Source organism: Aythya marila (assembly GCF_965140915.1).
Source record: "Aythya marila genome assembly, chromosome: 11".
In the NCBI taxonomy this organism is placed as follows: domain Eukaryota; kingdom Metazoa; phylum Chordata; class Aves; order Anseriformes; family Anatidae; genus Aythya; species Aythya marila.
This window is the reverse complement of record NC_139052.1, coordinates 3045539-3067753: the sequence shown is the minus strand read 5'-3', so window position 1 is coordinate 3067753 and position 22215 is coordinate 3045539. Positions and strand designations below refer to the sequence as shown.

Below are 22215 nucleotides of genomic sequence, written 5' to 3'. Positions count from 1 at the left end.
ATTTTATATTCCCATCCAGCTTTATCAATTTACGCCATTTTCATTTTAAAAAATCTTTCAGAACTGAACCACCTAGATGTTTTGCAAATAAAGGACAATACCTTCATTCGAAAAAAAGTAATGCTGGTAAGCAGGTCCACAGTTGATTTCAGATCTTGAAGTCTTTCAGAATTGCTGGCAGGAAAGTTATCCTGTTGAATCAGGAAGAGAGGAATCATGTGAAATGGGAAATAAAGGTATGATCCTTGAAAAACTAGGAAAAAATAATCTGGGAAAAAAAAAAGATGATGTTTCGAAGCATTAGAAAAGTTCATCTGCTGCCTGAATTCTGCTTGTGAGAAAGTCAGTGATAAGTATCCCTTTGATGCAAATAGAAGCACTCCTGATAATGCTACTGGCTTTGTAATATGAATGTTTTAAATTACTATGATATTTTCAGAACATTGATGAAGTAAAGATAGTACAAAAAGTCTTTGGAGGTGTTGCTAATGGAAATCACTTATGGATTTTCCATAGCACATAATTCACTTGTGGGCTTAAACTCTGTAGTAAGGTTACTGAAGGAGTCATTCATTAAAATTTTGCTGTGATCTCTAGGTTCACAGGGAGACTGTTGGGAAATGCCATAATTTAAATGGCTTCATACTAATGAAAGTCATCCTCATGCCCTGATAAAATCAGAATAACATTCTTCAGTACTAAAAGAACTTAAAATGAATTTACATGCTCCATGAAGATTTAAGTCTTAAAAAATGAATATATGCAGCTTCTACTACCTGTAATGCTTTGAGGTTCTTTTAAACATTCCCTTCCCCTCTTTCCACTTTAGAAAGCAAGCCAGATAAACAGAGAAATCCCTGAGCTATATGCAGCCATTCCTAGAAACTGAAAGGAAAGCCATAGCTGATGGAGCCCTTATAACATGTATCACCTAAATGTTTCATCATCCAGTGAAATGGGGAAAGAGAGGGAGTTCAGAATGGTATGATAATTGGTATGATAATTCAGTGCAATACAGACTGGTATTCTTTCCAGTAAAGGCTGGGTTTGGAACACAACTAAGTGGAAGGAGCTTCTATGTAGCATAAATGAAATTGGAATTCCTATTGTCAAGAAAAATGTGGAGTCGGAACCCAACATTCCTAGGATATCAGCTTGGTGACTGTAGAACCTCTCAAAATAAATGCAGCAGTAATTCCAATTTATACTATGTAAGTCTGTGAAGGCAATTCCCAACTGAATTAAGTTCATCATGTTGTGAACTAATTTAAATAAAGTTGTTTTGAACTAATTTAAATAAAGTTGTTGAAAGCTACTCTTTCTTGAATGTCTGCTCAGCTCATCCCTTGACTCACTGTTAGCTTTTTGGAAAAAAAAAATAAAAAAAGGGAAAGAAAGAAGAAAAAAAAAAACTTTTTCAAATTGAGAAAATAGTTAGCCAGAAGTCTCCTGTTAGCACTCAGTATATCAGTTTCTATGCCACAAGAGGGATTAATCTCTAAAACTTCTTTAATCGGATAAAGCACACAGGGACCTTTGTGGGAAAACACATTTGAGTTGTCCTCTAGGTAGAATATGGTGCACGTACCCTGTATTTAGATAAGTCAATCCTCAGAGAATTATGCAATTGATCCAGAAGTTTTATGAACTTCTCCCTCTGTAAAATGAAAACAAGAATATTTTGCAATAAGAACTGGCACAACTTTGTAATCAAGGGTAAAATTATAGCTTACACTTCCCCCCGTCCTTTTTTTTTTTTCTTAAAAAACAAACAAACAAACAAACAAAACATTTATCTACTAATTCACATTCTTAATTAATTTGAAATATAGATTGTTTTCCATTGTTTCATACAAAAGTCCTGGTCTGAGATATCTTTTACAACTGTATTTTTACTTTCTAACTTATACTGTAATTTACCTGGTATGCATTCAACTCTGTGCAGCTGTGCAATGCATTAGTGAGGTGATGGACACTCTCCTAAACAGTATTTTCCTTTGTTAATGATTGACACATTCTTAAATAACTCAAGCAAAATATCTAGAAATTGAAAAACATTGCCCAAAGTCCCTGATCAAAAATGCAGTAAGAGCATCAATTCAATTTAAAGTCCATAGTTATGTTATCAGCCCATACTAAAACAGATGAGCTTGTAAAAGTTTTTTATTTGCCTTGTAATTGCTTACACTCTTGAAGAAACAACTTTCTCCTCCCTTTAATATGTAAGAACTTATGTTCATTTATAGCGGAATTTGATGTAAAAGTACGATTTAAAATAACAATTCAGAAAACATTTTGCTGTGAGATAGCCAGCTGATTTGTGCCACTTCCAAGTAATACTAATGAGAGCTTTTAATTAGCAGGCTTCATATTAGAACATACACCATAGTCCACTGCACAAAAATCTGCATACATCCTTGCCAGCCTACGTGAAAGTCGCAGTTTATTGGAAGTAGCAAGATCTGATAGCTCTCAGAATGCTATCTGTCAAATTGTATACACACTAATTTGAAACCAGAGTCCTTCATGCACTGTCACTTGTCGCTCAGCGTAACATTAACCTTTAGCATAGTTCCCATAAGGAATTATTTATTTTATTTTATTTTATTTTATTTTATTTTATTTTATTTATTTTATTTTATTTTATTTTATTTTATTTATTTTATTTTATTTTATTTTATTTTATTTTATTTTATTTTATTTTATTTTATTTTATTTTATTTTTCTTGTCATGCTATAAAACTACTGAAATATTCAGTCAGCCAAATCCTTCCCAGCTGTAGCCTGAGGACTTGAATTTGAGATGCTCTTTTTTGATGAAGTGGAGCTATTCACTAACAAATGCCTTTTGGCCAAGAGAGAAAAATAATCTAATATTTTGCCTATAAGTCAACTGTTTGAAGAAGTATCTCCAAATGTCTATTAATGATGCTTGCTACTGTCTTTCCATCCATCTGTTGAACTATGAATTGGATTGGAACTTGCGTCAAAGGTAAACTGGCATTAACATCAGAGAGAGGATTTAATCTCTCTCCAATCCGAGGATAAAAGAAGGTAGTTCTGATCATTAGCAAAATGGAAGCAAAGAACAGAAAATATATTCAAAACATTCTAAATTTCAAAATCTTGGTAAAACTTGAAAGTCTAATTGGGCTTGAACATGGAAAGAGTTGTCTTGTTTCAACAAAGATGTAGAATCATACCATATTAAACCATCAATGAGTTTATAAAAAAAAGGAGAGTAAGTATATAGCAAAATAAGTACATATTTCACTGTCATGGTAAAACAGTAATTAAACCATAAATATTCTGATTGTGCTATTCATCTATGGAACTTTTTTACTTTCTAGAATGGAGCAGCATTAATACTCTTATTTCAAAGCAAACCTCTAGCATCAGGAGATAAAATTCCATTTCAAGAACATGCTATCTCCAAACTAAAGACACAGACCTGGGTTCATATACATGGGAGTTCTTCCACCAACATTAACATTTAAAATGAATTAACATTTAAAATAAGTATTTTCCTAAAAAAAAAAAATAAAATTACTGCATGGATTTAAATACAATGATTATTTAATGGAACTTACATACAGACTTCTGATATCCCCCAAATTTAAAAAGATATTATTACATTAGTACTATTAGTGTTATTTTAGGAGTATTTAGGAGTATTAAACTGTTGATTATCTACTGTATTTTACTATAAGCTGTAGCATTGGATCCTAAGAACACTCAAGATACAGCAATAGTAAAAAACAATCTTTGGTATTATTACTACACATTTTTATTTTATTCTATTTTATTTTTAAACACAACTTCTATCTTAAAGATTCTTGTTTTTGCAGACATGTTTTGTTTCAACTGTTCAAAGTATGAAAAAATTACACAGGAATATTGTCCTTAATCCTTGCCAGCCTATGTGAAAGCAGCAGACTGTTGGCAGTAGCAAGATCTGATAGCTCTCAAAATGTGTGACGGTATCCACATCACCCTCAAAAAAGGATATTTCCTATATCAAACACTGTTTGCTGCAAATCAAAATATCTTTTACCACTCAGAGCAAATGTTTTTCTTTAAAAAACTAAAAATTTACACTTGTTCCATGTACAGATTGGATTAATATATTGGGCATAATCTCATAATTGTTTGTGACTTCTGATGGGAAGACAAAAGCAAAATTAGAAATAGATCTTCCTTGGTTTATTAGTTCAAATGCGTAATTTCATAAAGTTGTCTTGAAAATCTTGAAAGTCATGTGCTTCTATTATTCTTAGTGATGGAAAAGAGCATTACAACCTCTGACACTACTTCACACTACTATAATTTGTATTTATTAAATTTTAATTGTTATATATTTAATTTAATGTCAATAAACTATTTTAAAGAAAATTTTATAATTTTTTCATACATGCTGTTAAATGAGAAATGATTAGAGAGCATATACAAATAAAGAAAAGAATTAATGCATTTTTCAACATCAAATTGTGTTTATAAGCTACCTCTGTAAGGTAAGGAAAGAGATTAGACAGTGTATTTTAATTTTGTTGTCATATTTTATCTACATTGGAAAATATATATATCCATAGAAAGAAAATCAACAACAACAAAGTACTACCACATCTTGAGATTCTGGTAGTCTGCCTAAAATTTCTGACATCTAGGCCCCGGGCTTGGACAGTGCACCATATTTTAGCCAAAAAAAAAAAAAAAAAGTCAATTTTTATAGACAAGTTATCTACAAATATTTATGACTAGATTTGTTAGGTTAGTATGAGTTTTCTAATGCCCCAAGAAAGCAATTGTAACCTGTAATTAGTCTAGTGCAGTTAGTCTGCAAGACCAATTGCAATAAAGATAAAAACTGGTTGTTAAAGGTTTTAGTTCTATATGTGTGTGCTGTTTTTTTCTACCCTATATTCCTTGCATATAACCTTGTAAGGGTTTTAAAAGGAAATGAATAGTATCTTCTTTAGTTTTTATAGTAGTTGAATGTAGACTGGGTAAAATCTTCAAAAGGTAACTGCAACATGGATTCTTTAAAATGACCAACTTTTTTTTTAATTATTACTTTGAATTTAGAAGTTAACACTGTATCATATATCAGAAAATAAGGATCAGTATTCCATTGAAAAATAAAATCTACTTACCCCAAAGTTAGTGGCTGCAAACCTATCTGAAGCAGATACATTAGTTGTTGCTGTAGTATGAGCATAGAAAGCATTTATATTGGCCAACAATGTACTCATAACTGCTGGAACACCAGGGCACATATATTTAGAAGACAGACAAGAAAAGTGCCTGTAATTCAAACAAACTGACAGTTATTTAAGGTGGCAAGGATTATGCACTTTCTGTCACCACAATTTCTTTTCAGCTGCAATGGTGTGATTTTCAAGCTATTTCACGGACAATTGTATAGACAAAAATGAAAAAAATCCAGATGTTTGATATAATTACCACCTGTTAAATGCTGATATTTTCAAATTGAACACATCAGAGTCACATTTGCTTCTCACTCTGTTAATACAGGGAGAAAAATATAATTTAACTATCTTGATTGCTATTAAGCAAAACATTAATTATGAAACACAAACTTAAAAACAAACATGAACTTTCAATCTTAAAAGGCCACAAGTGATCTATAATCAATTAGAGAAGAATTTAATTGATAATAATACAAAGACTCAAAACATCATTTTACTGTGGCTTATGTTTTAGGCAACTTTGTTATGAAAGGTGAACATCAACTTTCAGGTTCACCATGATTTGACTTCTACCTAACTGAAATTGCCGCACTTTGGCTCAGGACAGTAAACATAAAGTAATCAGTCTATTAATGCTGAACCAGCTTCATGTTGGAAAATGTAATTTTTAAAGATAGAGAAATCCATCATTGAGCAGGTTTGGGGCTTTAGGAGAGAAAAGGCTTTATCCCCCAATTTCTGCTGAGTCTGAGGAGATTTGTTCTCCCACAAGCCTGTAGTTGCTCTCCACTTCCCTACATCTGGAATGTTTTGATGCCAGAGAAAAACTACAGCACAGCCAGTCCTGTGGCATGGAGCTTGAGCTAACAAGGGAGTATACTGCACAATATACTGCAAGCACATCACATAGAAATATGGACACACATGTGTCCATACAACAATTTATGGATCATGGACATGCAACATGTATCTTGCTGCATGTCCATACAGCAAGATACACTATTGGAACATGTAAACAAAGCTCAGAGTGATGAACTGTTAACTACTGATGGCTGAAGCTGTCAGTAGAAGGATGAAAGATTTGATGAACCTTATACTCCCATTATGAGCAGTTCAGTTAGAGCTGTTTAAGGTAGTTGTGAGATCTGGCACTCAGCAGTTTCCTACTCCAGTATGTAGAGCTATATAGGTCACAGTACAAATATGAGAGTTCATGCCCATATGATGTTAAATTCTACGGTAACAGAAGGAAGAGTGAAAAGGAAGAATCTGCCACATCAGAGTACATGAGTGCAACTGGTTCCCAAGCTCAACACATCCCAACATTTAGCCATACCAATGTTCAGAGTTGATAACCGGATGTTTTTTTGACGCAGCTCTAGCTTTTATTAAACAGAATTTTGTAAGAATTTGGGATGAGTGCTGATCACAAACATAATAACAATGTGACATGATTCTGTATTAAGTTTTGAATAGTTCTGACTCCCTGACTTGCTAGTAACCTTTTTTTCACTTTTTGTAAAGAAACCAAAGACCATTACTGCTCATAGCACCTTGGACAAACAAGTACAAGAAACCACTAACCCTGACTTCCACCCAGGTCTGAGCTCTGTTTTTTATAATTTTTTTTTCATGAGAAACTAGAATTCATTAGGCAACATTTTAAACACTGTTGAGCAGTGAGAAAATAATGGCAGGCCTAAATTAGGTCATCCAAGAAAAAAAAAATCTGTTGTACGTATACAGTATTTGAACTGGAAGGAGGTCTTATATAACTCATTTACTCTAAATGTTAAAAAAAAAAAAGTCAGAAATACCAGTTTTAAGTTTACCTGTTTACTTGTTCAAAATAAGAAGTATGCATGTTATGTACAAAGAATTTATATATATATACACATATAAAAGCTTAAGAGATAGAAGATGTATGAAAGACCTAACACAGGAAGAAAATGAATAACATTATTGCAAAACATAAGATTTCAAGATCTGCAGTTAGGCAGGACTGTGAAGAAGATAAGGGGATAAGGGATAAATGAATACAGATGAGAAAGACACTGAGGGGGATTAGCCAAGGAAGAAGTGGTGAAAATGAGGATGCAGACAAACAGGACAGGGTGAAGAAACTCTAATCACTCTGCAGCTCTGTGCATGTCTTAAGGTCCTGTCTTGGCAGTACACTCCTCCTAACAGGAGTATCTGGCTCCTCTCTACAATTTTTCCTTAAGAGCATAAGCAAAGCAGTGTGTTGGGCCAGTACCATATGGGTTTAGTGCCCATTCAAAAAATTAACTTGAATTTTGACTGAACTTGGTCATACTGAACTTCAGCTAAATTCTGTCACTGCTCAAAGAATCCCCAAAACACATCATTTCAGTTTATTTGAATCTTGTAATTGTTTTCTGTTCCTAAAGATACTAAAACAAACAAACAAGCTCTTTACAATTCTTACAAGCCTACACACACACATTCTACCTACGTTACTTTTTCTGATACCCTCTTATTCTTCCAGGGGTCCTCTGAATTCCTTCACTGTGAGACCTGCCTGATGTTCCTGTGAGTGACCCTCTTCATCATATTCCCACTCTCTGGTGTTCTAAGGGTCCAGAAGTTTGCTTCTGCTAATGAGACAATAATGTCTTTTCCAGGGTCTCTCACATCACTGGCATAGTCTATTTGCAGATGCTTTTTTAAATAGTCCTCTAGGTAATCTGTTATTTCACATCTGTCAAACAACTCATTTTTTTTTCAGTTAGCCTATATTTTTTGGTTATGTGTATAATTTAAAATGGAGATCGTGATGTGCTGCAGAAGGCAGCACATGAAAGTGCTTCTTTTGCTTTTCAAGTATTCCCTCTCAGTGCACAGAATCAGACTATGACTGCTCATTTACAGATTCAGAAATGAGCTGAAAATACTACTCTGCCAGTACCTCACATTGCTCCAAAACAAGCCCTCTCCAACACTTTAATTTGCTTCAGAAATGAGACATCTAAATTGCAATGTTTATTTCAGAAATCTGTGTCAGGTCACAGGCACATTTAACAAGAAGGTAACTCCAAAACTCTCCAGATGTCTAGGCTCAGGAATCAATCTTCATTAATGTGCTTGATCTCTTCTGCTCAGTACCTAGATATCAGACATGGGTTCTCTAAAATTAGTGGCAAAACAATTCTTAACATCCTTAGTTAATGAGACAGGTTACAAAACCTGTACATTTGAAGACAGACAGACATTTGAGATACTACTCACATCAGCTACTCACAGCAAGTTAAAAGTGATCCTAAATACAATCACCTATCATTACAGTTAGGTTATCTACTGTTAATCTATCTACTGTGTTATCTATCTAGGTTATACTTGTCAGTATAGGACAAGTCTTGAACTCATCCTAGGTTTGAAGTGTGCTTTAATTATTGATGAGTGCTTAGAGTACGTGTGTGATCCATAAGGTAGTTTAAAGTAAATATGTAACAAATTTGCCCTGAAATTAAAAAGCAATTACCTGGAAAACTTCTAAAATCATAATTTTCTAACACTTTTGCATCTCACTAAAGAAATCCTCTTATAATTTAAGTCAGTTTCCAAGAGAAAGATCAGGTCATTAATTATGCATGTACAAACACCTAAAGAAAATCCCACCACTTATTTGTATTTATATTCTTTTTTTTTTTTTTTAATTTATTTTATTTATTAATTATTTTTTTTGCTACTTTAGAGCATCACTGCAAGTCTCTGAAGTATTAAGGACATAAGATTACAGCACAAGTAGACAGTGTGATGAAACAAGGTTTTAATCCCCCCAAAAGCTAGGCTAAAGAACTAAATAATTGCTGGATTTTCTAATTTATATAGAATCTGGAAGAGAAGAGATCCAGCTGGGGATGGGAGGCAGGAGAGGCACACTGAAGAGAGTCTAGGGCTTCAATCTTCATATGAGGGGTCCTTTTGTATCTGCAGCCTTTCAAGGCCAAGCCAGGAGACTGACTTCCTGGTCTTTCTCTAGCATTAGACTCTCTTTAAAGTATTTTCTTGCTGGGTTTATATATCACAGTCTTGCATTGATATAGTGGCATATATTGATACTTAAAACTCCTATCATGCTAGTCATGTTCAAAGTGCTTTGCAAACATTTCTCAGCATTCCTAGAAGGTAGATCATTAAATGCTATTATCTAAATTTTATAAAATTGGGAGAAACTGCTCTAGTATACACAGCAAATTTGTGTATAATTTGTGCAATTGCATGGACCTGGACTAGAACTCAGCATTCCCAGTTCATAGTGATAATACCAAACCTTCATTCATTGCCAGTATTTTTCAGAAGTGCTTTTAAATACCACAACATGAATCTGACAAAGATGTGATCAAGCTACCTACTTAAGAAAATGTTTCAACATGCCTCATGTTTTCTACAAACAGGAAAAACAATAATTTCCTTTGTATAAAATAAAATAGTGATATCAGATTATTTTTGCCAGTTTCAGGTAACCTTAAAGTTAATAGAAATCTCATCAGATCTATTTACCACATGCATTTTGAAAAATACATGTAGAGGAGATCAGAACTATCTTTTAAAAATTGACACCAAAATAATTAACAGATAATTGTATTACTGACTTACAATTTCCAAAAATCTTTTAATAGACCTAAAGATCCTTAGTGCGCGAGTAACCCTAAGTTGGAAATAAGAAGGCACTAATAACTCCACTCACTCACAGAGTCATACTTCTGGTGTATGCTCTGCCAAGGGGACTCAGCAGCAGTTGCTATGTGAGAAAACATTAATATTGTATCAACTGCCCTCAGGAAACAAGATGGACTGTGGAAATATAGTTTGGGTCAACATTTTAAGTTCAGGGAGATCTCTTCTGCAGGTTCATCTAATGAGTAAATGTTGTGCTACCATCTTGAAAACAGACCCAAATTGTATTTATTTGTTGTAGGGAAAATTTGAACCTATTGATATAATTTTGTTATGCCCTTACTTAGATCACTGCATTGTTCTACCTGTAATTTGGTTAGTGATGTTGATGACAACATCAGTGTCAAGCAACATTTATGTGAATTTTTGCTTCTCTGTGTCTTTAATAAAATTCTCAAAATTTATAGAACCATGTTTATCACATGCAATAATATCCATGACTCTGAGAGTGCTGATAACCCACGTAAGAAATTTGAAAGCCAATTGGCTTACTAGTACTTTCTAAAATAAAATAAAAACTTCTGACTACCAATTTCAAATTTACTTTCTTATTATACTTGCTGGAAATGCCGGGCTTGAGGTTATAAACAGTAAGTAAACTGGTGGAAAAGGTACAGAAGAAAACAAGAACAGGAAGAGGACAAGCCAAAGTAGGTCACGTAACTTAAAATGACTTAGTTAGATTTTTTGTGCAAGGATTCCTGAAAAGTATGTTGCATTATTTGCCCAGTTCCAAGTTAGATGTTCAGACTAAATTTACTTCCCTTTAATCAAAGTCTGTATGTTATGTTTTATATTAAAATTAAAGTAAAGCATCTTCTTAATATGAAAATGTAACCCATTTCGAACACTGCTAAATGAAAAAACTTTTAAAATTCTTGTATGTCAATTATATTTCTATTTTTACGATGCTGACTTCTGCTACATTTGAATTTTAAAAGTCAGTTTCAAACTTTTTCCAGTACCTTGATATTTTTTTCCTGTAGTTTTTCACACAATCATAATAAAGACATGAAAGAGGAGAACCTTCAAAGTCACCTTTTCAGTTAAGACTGCTCAGTTAAGTACAGCCATGCTGTACTGAAGTAACAAACTACTTGGGCTGTAGGTAAGAGTAAACACTAATGCTAAATAGAGACCTGCTTTATTTCCCAAGCAAAATGGTAATAATAAACCTCCCTTGGCATCAGTAGCTGTTGAGGATTCATCTTCTACAACCATGAGTTATTTTTTGTATGGATAGCAAGAATAACTTTATCACTTTAGAGATTAAAATTTTGGTAAAACGGGCATATCACTTTAAATCAAGTTATAAAATTATAATACTATGGTAGTTAATAAGTTTCATATATTAATCAAGATGTAAAGGCATACATGGGTGATGGAAATTTAAACATGAAAAAAACAATCACTAGCAAAGAATAGGAAATCAGAAATTCCAACTTCTATTCATGAAAGTAGTTCATGAATTTCTCCGTAGGTAGTAGGGATATACAATACCATGGGGGAACTGTCAAGTATAATTAATTCTTCCATGCAACGTTAAGGTCCTTGGAGGAAGAACATTAAACAATTATATATTACAAATATACCCTCTCCCTTTCTAATAGACATCCAGAACAAGAATTCACAATGAGCTATATGAAGGGAAAGAGATGCTCATTGCAATACCAGATGTTGTCATTACATTCTGCAATAGAAAGAAAACGTTATATATTTATGTGCCCTCATACTATAGAAAAAAAAAATAATTCTTTAAGATGTGCTCTAAAGAGATGGAGAAAACACAATTAATGTTCTGATTTAAAATTCCATAATATCAGCTTTCTATAGTGTCAACGAACTCATTTGGAGTCCTCTGTTTTCCTATGGCTGCAGTAGAAGCAGAATATAACCCTTTTCACTGGCAAACTTTTTACCGGACAAGGTAAGAATATATGATAGGGCTCTCATGTCATCAGGCTTCTAAGCTCAGTGGTGTTGTATTCTAAAGTAATCAGACAGCTACTTCAATATAGACAATGTAGTAATATTTTCTAATACTATTAAAAACAGTTTGTATGAATTATTTATGTTTATAATAGAAGGTTACTATAGCCATTACTGGCATTCTATGATGATTTCCATATTCCTCGGAATGAGTATGTAGCCTGTGAAACCCTCTTCTAGATAGTACAAATACCCGATCCCATCTAGTACAGTTAAGTCTTTCTGGTCCTTGCCACACATAAATATAATAAGGATTAAGAAATGCATTAGTGATAATACTAGTAACAGTTTATAAAATATTTATAACATATCTTAATGCCATTGCATCTGAGCAGCCCTTCAATGAGAATCAAAGGGACACAAAAGACAGAAAGAATTATGTCAGGAACCGGGGTGAATGGAAAATGAAAGCACAATGGCTTGAAACTCATTAGTTTCCTCACACATTCTCAACAGTAGTGTTAAAAAACAAACAAACCAAAAAACAACAGCAAAAACAAACAAACAAACAAAAAACAACAAACATGGTAATACTTACGTCATAGCTTGATAAATATATTCAATTCCATAACGCATTGCAAATTCATCTACAATTTCTTGTGCAGCATCATCAAAATACACCTTCCAGGCTTCATCACCTCTCACTTCAGGGATTTTTACAACACCATTACCTTTAACTTCCGTCAAGTAATGGAATAGATTCTAAATGAAAGAAATTTTTCAAATAGGAATTTTTAGCTTTTAAGTGGAATTCTAAAAATATGTCCAGTATAATCAGCAATATGCTCATTAACTTAGATTTTATTTATTTATAAAAGGCTGGCACCAACAAAACGTCCATGACACTAAATGCAGTTGTGTGTCTCTGTAAGAGTGGGTAGTGGAACTCCGGTAGTATAGGCCTATGATTCAGCACTGTGATCTATCTCACATAAAGTCACCTCAGTGAACTGGCACAGAGAGACTACAAAATAAAGTTGCACAAAAACTTTCTGTACTTTCCTATACGCCCTTGATAATGGATTAAATCATGAAGTTATACACAAGTATTGAATAAAAATAAAATCTCTGAAAGACATACACCAATTCATCAGTGATTTTATTTTTTTAATTATTGATAGAAGTAATCTATATGATTTCTCTACTATACAGAAACGGTTAGTCTTCTTGATGCTAGCAAGAATGTGTGGAGGATTAAATACTAAAAAAAAACAACATGGGAGAGAACTTTGTTGACTCCACCTCCTTTTTTTTTTTTTTTTTTTTTTTTCTGACTTCAGGCAGTAATGATCTATTGATGCTACACTGTTGTGTCTTTGACTATGAACCTTGGTATGCCAACCAAAAATAAGCTCATCCTGAAGTGTCACAGTAGTTTTTTATCAACGTTCTATTTTTTTATCTTTATTTTTATCTTTATTTTTTCTTTATCTGTGCAACAACTGAATAGTAACTGTTATAATAGTTTGCTTTCTTTAACTTCTCCAACATACCTCATGTAAACAGGTGTACTGCACATGGTAGGGAGCAACTTTCTCCTCTCCTTTTATTTCAACGTTGATTTTCAATCTTATAGCACCAGAGACAGCAGATTTATCTGTACGTTTTTCTGAAGGGCAGAAATATAATGTATTAGTGACGATGAAGAACACAAACTGTCATGTGAAAAACTTCCATTTTAGAGCCAGAAAGTCCTGCTGTTGAGAACAAGATAACACCTTTTAAATAGCTCACATACAGTTCAGGCCATGAAGCTAAACAGGCTGCATAGCACTTTAAGCAACACTTTCTCTTTTTCAATAGAAATTATTTAAATTTTCCATCTGGCATCTGCACTAATTATTATTCTCATTATTAACATTTTACTTATGAAAACTATAGCAACAGCCCAGGCTACTATGTCTTAGAGAAATTAAAAATGTTCTTAAAAGAAATCTATTCCAGTTCAGCTAAGCTGAGTCTTACAGATGAAATTATATAAATAACTTTAGTTATTTAGTTGCTGTCATTGCTGTCAATGACAACTGTCAATGAATAAAATTTGGAATTCATAATGACACTTCTTAATTATAAAATATCTTATTTGTAAAAAATATCTAATCTTAAAAAGGAAATTAAGCAAAGCTTTATTTCCATTGTTAAAAAGAAATCAAATACACATCCATACATTTTACTATGCAACAAAACATTGGCCAGGAAAACAAGGACCATTGATAAGGAAACAAGTGCTTTACAATTTCAGAAAATTATGTCACACAATTCACCTGAAGTGTTTCTGAGAACAGGCAACCTAGATAAAAAAGTTACTGAAAAATTTTTGTTATCAAATGTAGGAGATTAACTTTTAAATGGTTACTTCAGAACACTTATTGCACACTAAGGTTTTCAGAATTAAAGAAGATGCTTAGATTTAGATTAAGGGAAGACATTCTGAGACACACTATCATTGATTTACTTCTGGTTCAAAGAGTGATACTTTTAAGACCTGACCAGACAAGAACTTACAGTCATTAAAGATATCAGACAGCATTTTGAGCTCCAGAAGACTGCCTTGAATTTAAGAGTAAGCATGTAAACACATTTAGCATGTATAAAAGGGAAGAACAAACAAGTTTCATGAATAATGATGGCTCTAAACAATGAAAAACAAGGATGATTAGGTATAGAAAAATGGTATATACATAATCTTACAAAATGTAATAAAGTGAATGCACACAAAGAAAATATTCACTAGTAAAACTTTTTACCATATAATAATACTGCAGATGGACTAGTCTGAAGTGATGGCTTTTCTCGCATTTTTTAAAAAACTTTTATATTAAATTGAAATATTTGTTTTTGTTGTGATTAGTTTGCTCTCTGCAATTATAACTCTGGACTGAAACCCAGAAAATATCTTTTATTTTCAAATTGACCTGTAACATCTAAGATTTTAAAAATTTCATATCAGTACCAAAGCTACATATTTTGAAGCACCAGATCTACAGATGCTGAGATTCTACCTAAAGTTGTTAAAAAACAAAACAAAACAAAACAAACAAACAACATAACCAACAGTAAGAATCGTACCTAAATTATACCATACATCCATTTCTCCACTCAGTGTTCTTACTTCAATTATTGTTTGCCCAAGGAAGTCATCTGATTCCTTTTTGAAATGTTGTTTTACTCTAGATTTGATGTCATCATCTTCATCCCATACTCTCACTTTTATTCTATCTGTAGAGTTATGGCATTCACTGTAAAAACAGTAATAAAATTAAGCACGTCACATATTAGCTGCGTACATTTGTACTACCATCTAATTCATTGTGCTTGAATTCTGTATACTTGCTTAAATTCTTTATGTAACAGAATACCAATAACTGCAATATTGAATGAAATAGAAGTTCATACCATATTGCCAGGGGAAAGCTAGAATTCAATACATATAGAAAGCAAAGAGAGTAACTTGACTGAATTATGTATACATGTGGATAGCATTTATGAATGTTGTAAACTATTGAACATTGAAACTATTCACTAACTTACAATGAGTACTTCTTGGTGCTATTACTCTACAAATATCTTAGGAAAGATACAGTCAGATCAGTCATATTTTTTCATTCATGAATATTCTGTAGTCCATATAGTAGACCACAGAAATAGTGGCCTAATAATAATAAATAATAATAATAATAAATGTAAGAAAATCTTAGAGACAATTTTCCATATGGGGAACAAAATTTTTGAGTAACTGATTTGTTTTACTCTTCTCCAAGACCTCAGTTTCCCTTGTAAGGAGAAGTAGGGACAGATTGCCATGCACTAAAAAACTGCAAATTTAAGTGGCTTATTAAACCCTCGTGAGTTGAGTTAATTTGAAAAGCTTCTGGAGGCATGAGAGTGATCCCAGTGGATAATATTTTTTTGTCTCAGCTCCAAGGTCTTAGTTTGAGACTCGATTAAGAATTCTTGCTTGAATTCTATTCTAAGCACCACCACTGCTCAATGATCTATTTCAGCAATTCCAGCATTAAAACAGTAATACTATAACTTATCTCCCAACTGGCACCCCTCAGGGTGTGTTCTAAGAATTAATTAGCAGTGGTAATAGGCTTTGGAAGTATAAAGTGCTTTAAGTGCCATTATTACTGTCAGGGATAATCAGTCATTAAAAATGGCATGCACTTCTACCCTGCCTCACTGTGACATCACTCAATATCACAAAAATATTTGTGCCTGTTCATATTCCAAATTTCAACACTGAAGATATCTCTGGTAATTAAAATATATGTTGTTTTGTGATTAGCAAGACTACTGAAATCTGGTTTCCTTTTGTCTTATGGCCAGCTTCTCTGACATCTAGCAAACTGCAATTATCAATTGCGTCTTGTCTCATAATTGGGATTTTTATAAATTACCCCTTCATATGGACTCCCTGGTGTCTATTACAGGGTGAGCTCATATTGAGGGCACTGTTAGTATCTCTCATCTCTGTTTGTCTGTTTTCAGAGAATGTGACAGATGCAATATTAGGGAATCTGTGAGGTTTCTTTGAGTGACTGCAAAATTCAGAAGTTATTGGCAAAGACATATAAAAAAATAGGAAGACAGATGCAGATGGATCAAAGAAAAATCCTTGTCTTAAGAAAATAGGCTATACCCAGAACCAAAGTGTCTAATTTTCCTAATGAGTAGCCCCGAATTACTGATTAACACCGACAGAGTCCTGAATAGCATTTAGTTGTGCACTCAATAGAAATTTTAAACGAGGATTTTCTACTGTGGTATAGGGAGATCCATCACTGGTGAGGCATTTATGTGACCCTCACCACCATATCTGTGTTATTAGTAGAAGTCTTGTTCTTGTTTTGCTTCTCAGGGGGATGCCACCTCAGGGAAATGTACTTCAGTACAAATACCATGTTTTATTCTCCTGAGACAACACATATTTCCCTCTAATGTAGCTGATTAAGCTACATAAGCTGATTAAGCTGATTAATGTAGCTATAGCTGAATATTTGTTCAGATGGTCAGCACCACTGTGCCTTTCCCTGATTCATTCATCTTTCCCACATCTTTTTCTGCTTTAATTTTAGGTTAGTGAGACATGGTGGTGGCACTACCAATGGGTTTATAATCACACATTAAACATCTTGTCTAAACCTTTAGTGATCAGTCAGGTCTGCTTCTATGTGTTTGTAATGTTCCTATTCGAGACCCCATAACTTACATAGACTTGTGATGCTGGAAGGGACAGGGACAGGGTGGATGAATGCATTTTTACTTGCCTGCCCTGCAGCATTGAGGTTGCAAGGAGATTTACTATTAAGCTTACAGAGCTGTCTCTGCATGATTCTGCTTACCTGCCTCGCCTCTCAAAAACAGCACTATGTAAAGAGATACACATCCTGCTTTAGTCTATCTGATAACATCTTTGCAGAACTGTGTGGCTTTACAAAAATGTGGGATTCCTACCTCTGCTTAATCTGTCCAGGAAAACCAGCCCAAAGAATTCAAGAAAATGCAATGTATGTCACTTTCAAAACATTCCATCTTCTAGCCACTCCCTATTACATGCTTAGTAAAAGTGTGCACGAAGGTGAGACACAGGAAATGTGAAAAATGAATTGTTCTTTAGCACAGAGACTGAAGGTACTGATACTTTTGAAAGCTGAAAAATTTCCTCTATATTCAGATAAGATAGATAGTAGAGATAGTTTTAATAATTTATCCACAATCTGGTGTTGCTATAACAGAAGAAATTTTGGTTATTTCTGTTACACTGTACAGGTGGTGCTCTTTAAGGAAATTCTAAGGAAAAAAAAACATCCAGCTGGAAACCTGCAGTAGATGCCAGAAAGTCTCCATCAGAAACTCTGGACTGAAATATCTGAAATATGAAGCAATGGTCAGCTTCAACATGGAGATTTCAACTATCATAGTGTCTAAATTACATCAATGCTGTTTGGTGCTAGAAGATACCTTTTCTCATCATTATCCGCTAAAATATACAGCAGCAAGAATGATCAGAGACAGTCTAGTTTGTACAAACACATTTTTTCTTTCCTGAGAGTGACTGGAAATCTTCCCAGGCACGCTCAATTGGATTTTATATCTTTATCTTTAATGATATTTTCAGTATACCACCAGGAAATCTTCAACAAATCTTCAGACAAATTCTAACAATTTAATGATGACCCTTATATTGGCCAAGTGGCAATCATTGTCTTCAGAAAAAAACTCTTCATTGATCTAATTTAAGTCACACAGTGTCTATTTTCATTCACTGAATGGAGTAAAAGATATCCATTGAAGCTATTTGTCAGAACCACATGATGTCCTCATAACAGCCAAAATAGAAGGAGTAATATAAAATAATCATCCAGTTATATGAAAGACTTCCGGATTAGACAATTGCAGCTGAGGTGTTAACATAATGAGTGGTTGGAGGAAACATGATCCCTTCAGTCTGCAAGGCAATTTGGAGAGGTATGCTTGCTAAACAACACTGACACAAATAAACAGACAGATTTCCATATTTCAGCAATTTGAGTCAACTGCTGAAAACAGTCAAGAAAATCATGAGAGAAGACTTCTATCATTGTGTTGGATGCTCCTGAAGTACCAATATATTTAGAAGTTTGTACAAAACTGAAAACCATACAGCCAACATATTTTTCTCCCCTGTAACTGAGTTGTCTCTTCCCATATCAGACAAGTTCAACTAAAGATGCAAGCAGACAGATGGCAGTAAAAACCTGCCCCTTTGTTATGGGGTTGAAAAAAAAATCACCCATCACTGATGCCTTGTTACTCAATAAAACAATTAAAAACTATTCTGATATCTCCTTTCTGATAACATGAATTAAAAAAAAAAAAAAAGAAAGCCCTTGCTACCTATAATATATTAGTTAAGGGAACATCTGCTGGCCTATTTACTTCTCTAGCTTTTGTACAAAAAATATACATTTCAAGGAAAGATGTATTCTTCCTGTGGTATTCTTTAGTTGATATTTTACTGAGGTGCATACGGGTGTACAGAAGCTCTCCTGTAGCTTATGAGTTCTCACATTGAAATCTATGCCAGTATCCCAGGTTTCTGTGGCATGGACATTTAACAGAGCATTGCAGGATGTGTTAGTATAAACATTCTGCTAGCCACACAGTCATATTAGGATTATATATGATTCTGCAACCTGAATACTGCCCTCACTCTATCTGCTGTGACAGAAAAAATGCACACTGGTGAGCCATTTTTTTCCAAGTCCTTGTTTGAGAACAGATTGGGAAATTTAAATGAATGTCTTGGTAATATGATTAAATACAAGATTTAAGATTTTTTGTTTCCAGTGTTTCCAGTGATTTTATGGTAGCCATGCTCACATCGCGGCAATTTGCGCGGGCAGGGCGAGCGGGGGGCCCATCGTCACTCTGTTGCAGCTGCCTCTCCCTTCGGTGCTTGTAACCTGCTTGCATAGAACCTGACCATGGTATCAACCAGGCAGAAAACCGTGGCCTCCGCATCTCGTGTGGCATCTCCAGCCATGGTCACCAGTGTGGCTACTCAGACGGAGGGCTCGGGGAAACATGCAGCTGTCCAGGTCCTGGGCTGCAGAGTGTGCCCCAGCCTTCTGTCGGTCTCCGACAGCAGTGGTGGGTATACCTGTGGGAGGTGTGCCCAGGTTGAAGAACTGCTCAGCCAGGTAGCGGAGCTCCGGGAGGAGGTGAACAGGCTCAGGAGCATCAGGGAATCAGAGATGGAAATTGACTGGTGGAGGTGCACTCTACCCTCTCTGAGGCAGGCTCACGAGCCTGCCACAGCACAGGCGTCTCCTGTTATGCAGAAGACGGAGGTTCCCTCCTCCTGCCAGGCAGCAGGAGGAGACCTAGATCAAGGGGGGGAATGGAGGCAGGTGCCTATTCGGGGTGGTAGGCGAGCCCTCTGCCCACCTCACCTTCTCATCTACCCTTAAATAATCGATATGAAGGACTAGAACAAGACAATCTGAATGACAAAGTAGATAAAAACCCGTCCCAGTTGGAGGGGGCGCCTAAGACAAGGTGACCTACACATCGCATTGCCACATCATCCTTCAGAAAAGAAAGAAGGGCTATTGTTATGGGGGGCTCGCTTCTGAAAGGGACAGAGGGACCGATATGCTGACCGGACCCAACCCGCAGAGAAGTCTGTTGCCTCCCTGGGGCTTGGGTGAGAGACTTTGCCAAGAAAGTCAAGCGCCTGGTACGGCCCACTGACTACTACCCGCTACTGGTCTTTCAGGCTGGTAGCGATGAAGTAGCAACAAGAAGTCCGAAGGCGATCAAAAGAGACTTTAGGGATTTGGGGCGACTACTTAGAGGATCAGGGGTGCAGGTTGTGTTTGCCTCTGTCCTTCCGATAGGGGGGATCGAAGCTGAAAGGTGTGCTGTTCACATAAACTCGTGGCTTCGAGACTGGTGTGACCGACAGAATTTTGGGTTCTTTGATCACGGGAAGGTCTATGCTACACCAGGCCTGATGGCACCGGATGGGATGCGCCTCTCTCGGAGAGGGGTAAGGATCTTTGGTCAGGAGTTGGCAGGGCTGATAGATAGGGCTTTAAACTAGAGTCGAAGGGGGAAGGGGCTAAAACCAGGCATGCCGGTGAAGCCCTAAGGGATGGTACGCTAGAATCAGAGGGGCTGTGTGCCAGTGAGGTCCTTCGGTCAGATCCACAAGGTGCTGAGTGTAAGGAGGCGCACCTGAAGTGCTCCTACACGAATGCATGCAGTATGAGGAATAAAATGGATGAGCTAGAAGTCCTGGCCCAGTCCCGCAACTACGACATCATCGGCATAAGTGAAACCTGGTGGGGTGAGTCCTGTGACTGGGGTGTTGTGATAGATGGTTACAGGCTCTTCAGGAGGGACAGGCAGGGTAGGCAAGGTGTTGGGGTGGCGATGTAAGTGAAGCAGTGGCTGGACTGTGTGGAACTTCAGGTCGGCAATGGCAAAGTTGAGAGCCTCTGGGTAAGGATCAAGGGACGAACGAATAAAGGGGATGTCGTTGTGGGAGTCTCTTACAGACTGCCTGGCCAGGATGATAGCGCCGATAAATTATTCTTTACAGAACTAAGAGAGGCCTCGAGATTAACTCCCCTTGTCCTTATGGGGGACTTCAACTTGCCAGACGTTAACTGGGAGTGCCACACGGCTGACACGAGCAAGTCCAGGAGGTTCATGAAGCAGCTAGATGATAACTTCTTGGTGCAGGTGCTAACGGAGCCAACTAGGAAAGGTGCCCTCCTAGACCTGTTGCTAGAAAACAGAGAGGGTCTGGTGGGAGATGTGGTGATTGGTGGCCGCCTCGGTCATAGCGACCATGAAGTGGTTGAGTTCAAAATTTATGGTGACAGAAAGAAAAGTGCCACCAAAACCTCATCCCTAGATATGGGGAAAGCGGACTTCAGGCTGCTCAGGGAACTAGTCAGCAAGGTCCCCTGGGAAACTGCTCTTGAAGGCCTCGATGTCCACCAGTGCTGGTCATTCTTTAAGCGATGCCTCCTAGAAGCACAAGATCAGGCAATTCCTAAATATCACAAGTCAGGCAGGCAGGGCAGGAGGCCGGCGTGGCTGACCAGGAACATTCTAATGGAGATTAGGCGGAAACAGAGTGTTTCACTACTGGAAGGAGGGCCAGGTGTCATGGAAAGAATACAGGGATGCTGTTCGTGTTTGTAGGGAGAAAGTTCGTGTGGCCAAAGCACACCTAGAGTTGAAGCTGGCTGTGTCTGTGAGAGAAAATAAAAAGGGTTTTCTTAGATATGTGAATGGAAAAAGGAGAACTAAAGAATACATAGGGCCGCTCCTTGATAGGGAAGGTCTCCTCACAGACGATGACATAGGCAAAGCAGAGACGCTTAATGCCTTCTTTGCCTCTGTCTTCAATGCCGATGATGGGCTTCGGGACCCAGAGTGCCCTGAGCTGGAGGACCGGGACGGTGGGGATGACAAACTCCCAACCGACCCTGAACGTGTGCGGGATTTGCTACTCCACCTGGATCCCTACAAGTCCATGGGTCCGGATGGGATTCATCCCTGGGTGCTGAAAGAGCTGGCGGACGTCATCGCGGAACCTCTCTCAATTATTTTTCAATGATCCTGGGAATTTGGAGAGGTCCCGGTAGACTGGAAGCTGGCAAATGTTGTGCCGATTTTCAAGAAGGGTCAGAAAGAAGACCCTAGCAATTACAGGCCTGTCAGTCTCACGTCAGTGCCTGGTAAAATGATGGAGAAGATGGTTCTCGAACTTATTGAGGCGCACCTGGGGGACAAAGCAGTCATTGGTCCCAGC

The 22215-nt window shown here is 36.2% G+C and overlaps 1 protein-coding gene across 1 annotated transcript in view; it reads right to left on the bottom strand.

Moving 5' to 3' along the window:
- The window catches only part of UNC13C (unc-13 homolog C), a 156078-nt gene that overhangs the window by 64937 nt on the left and 68926 nt on the right, over nt 1-22215 (bottom strand). The window contains exons 9-14 of the mRNA XM_082769053.1: nt 14967-15136; nt 13391-13506; nt 12436-12599; nt 5151-5301; nt 1589-1657; nt 102-191 (exon numbers count right to left, since the gene is read on the bottom strand). Of these exons, the coding sequence (XP_082625179.1) occupies nt 102-191; nt 1589-1657; nt 5151-5301; nt 12436-12599; nt 13391-13506; nt 14967-15136 (760 nt within the window). The remainder of the gene's footprint in view (nt 1-101; nt 192-1588; nt 1658-5150; nt 5302-12435; nt 12600-13390; nt 13507-14966; nt 15137-22215) is intronic.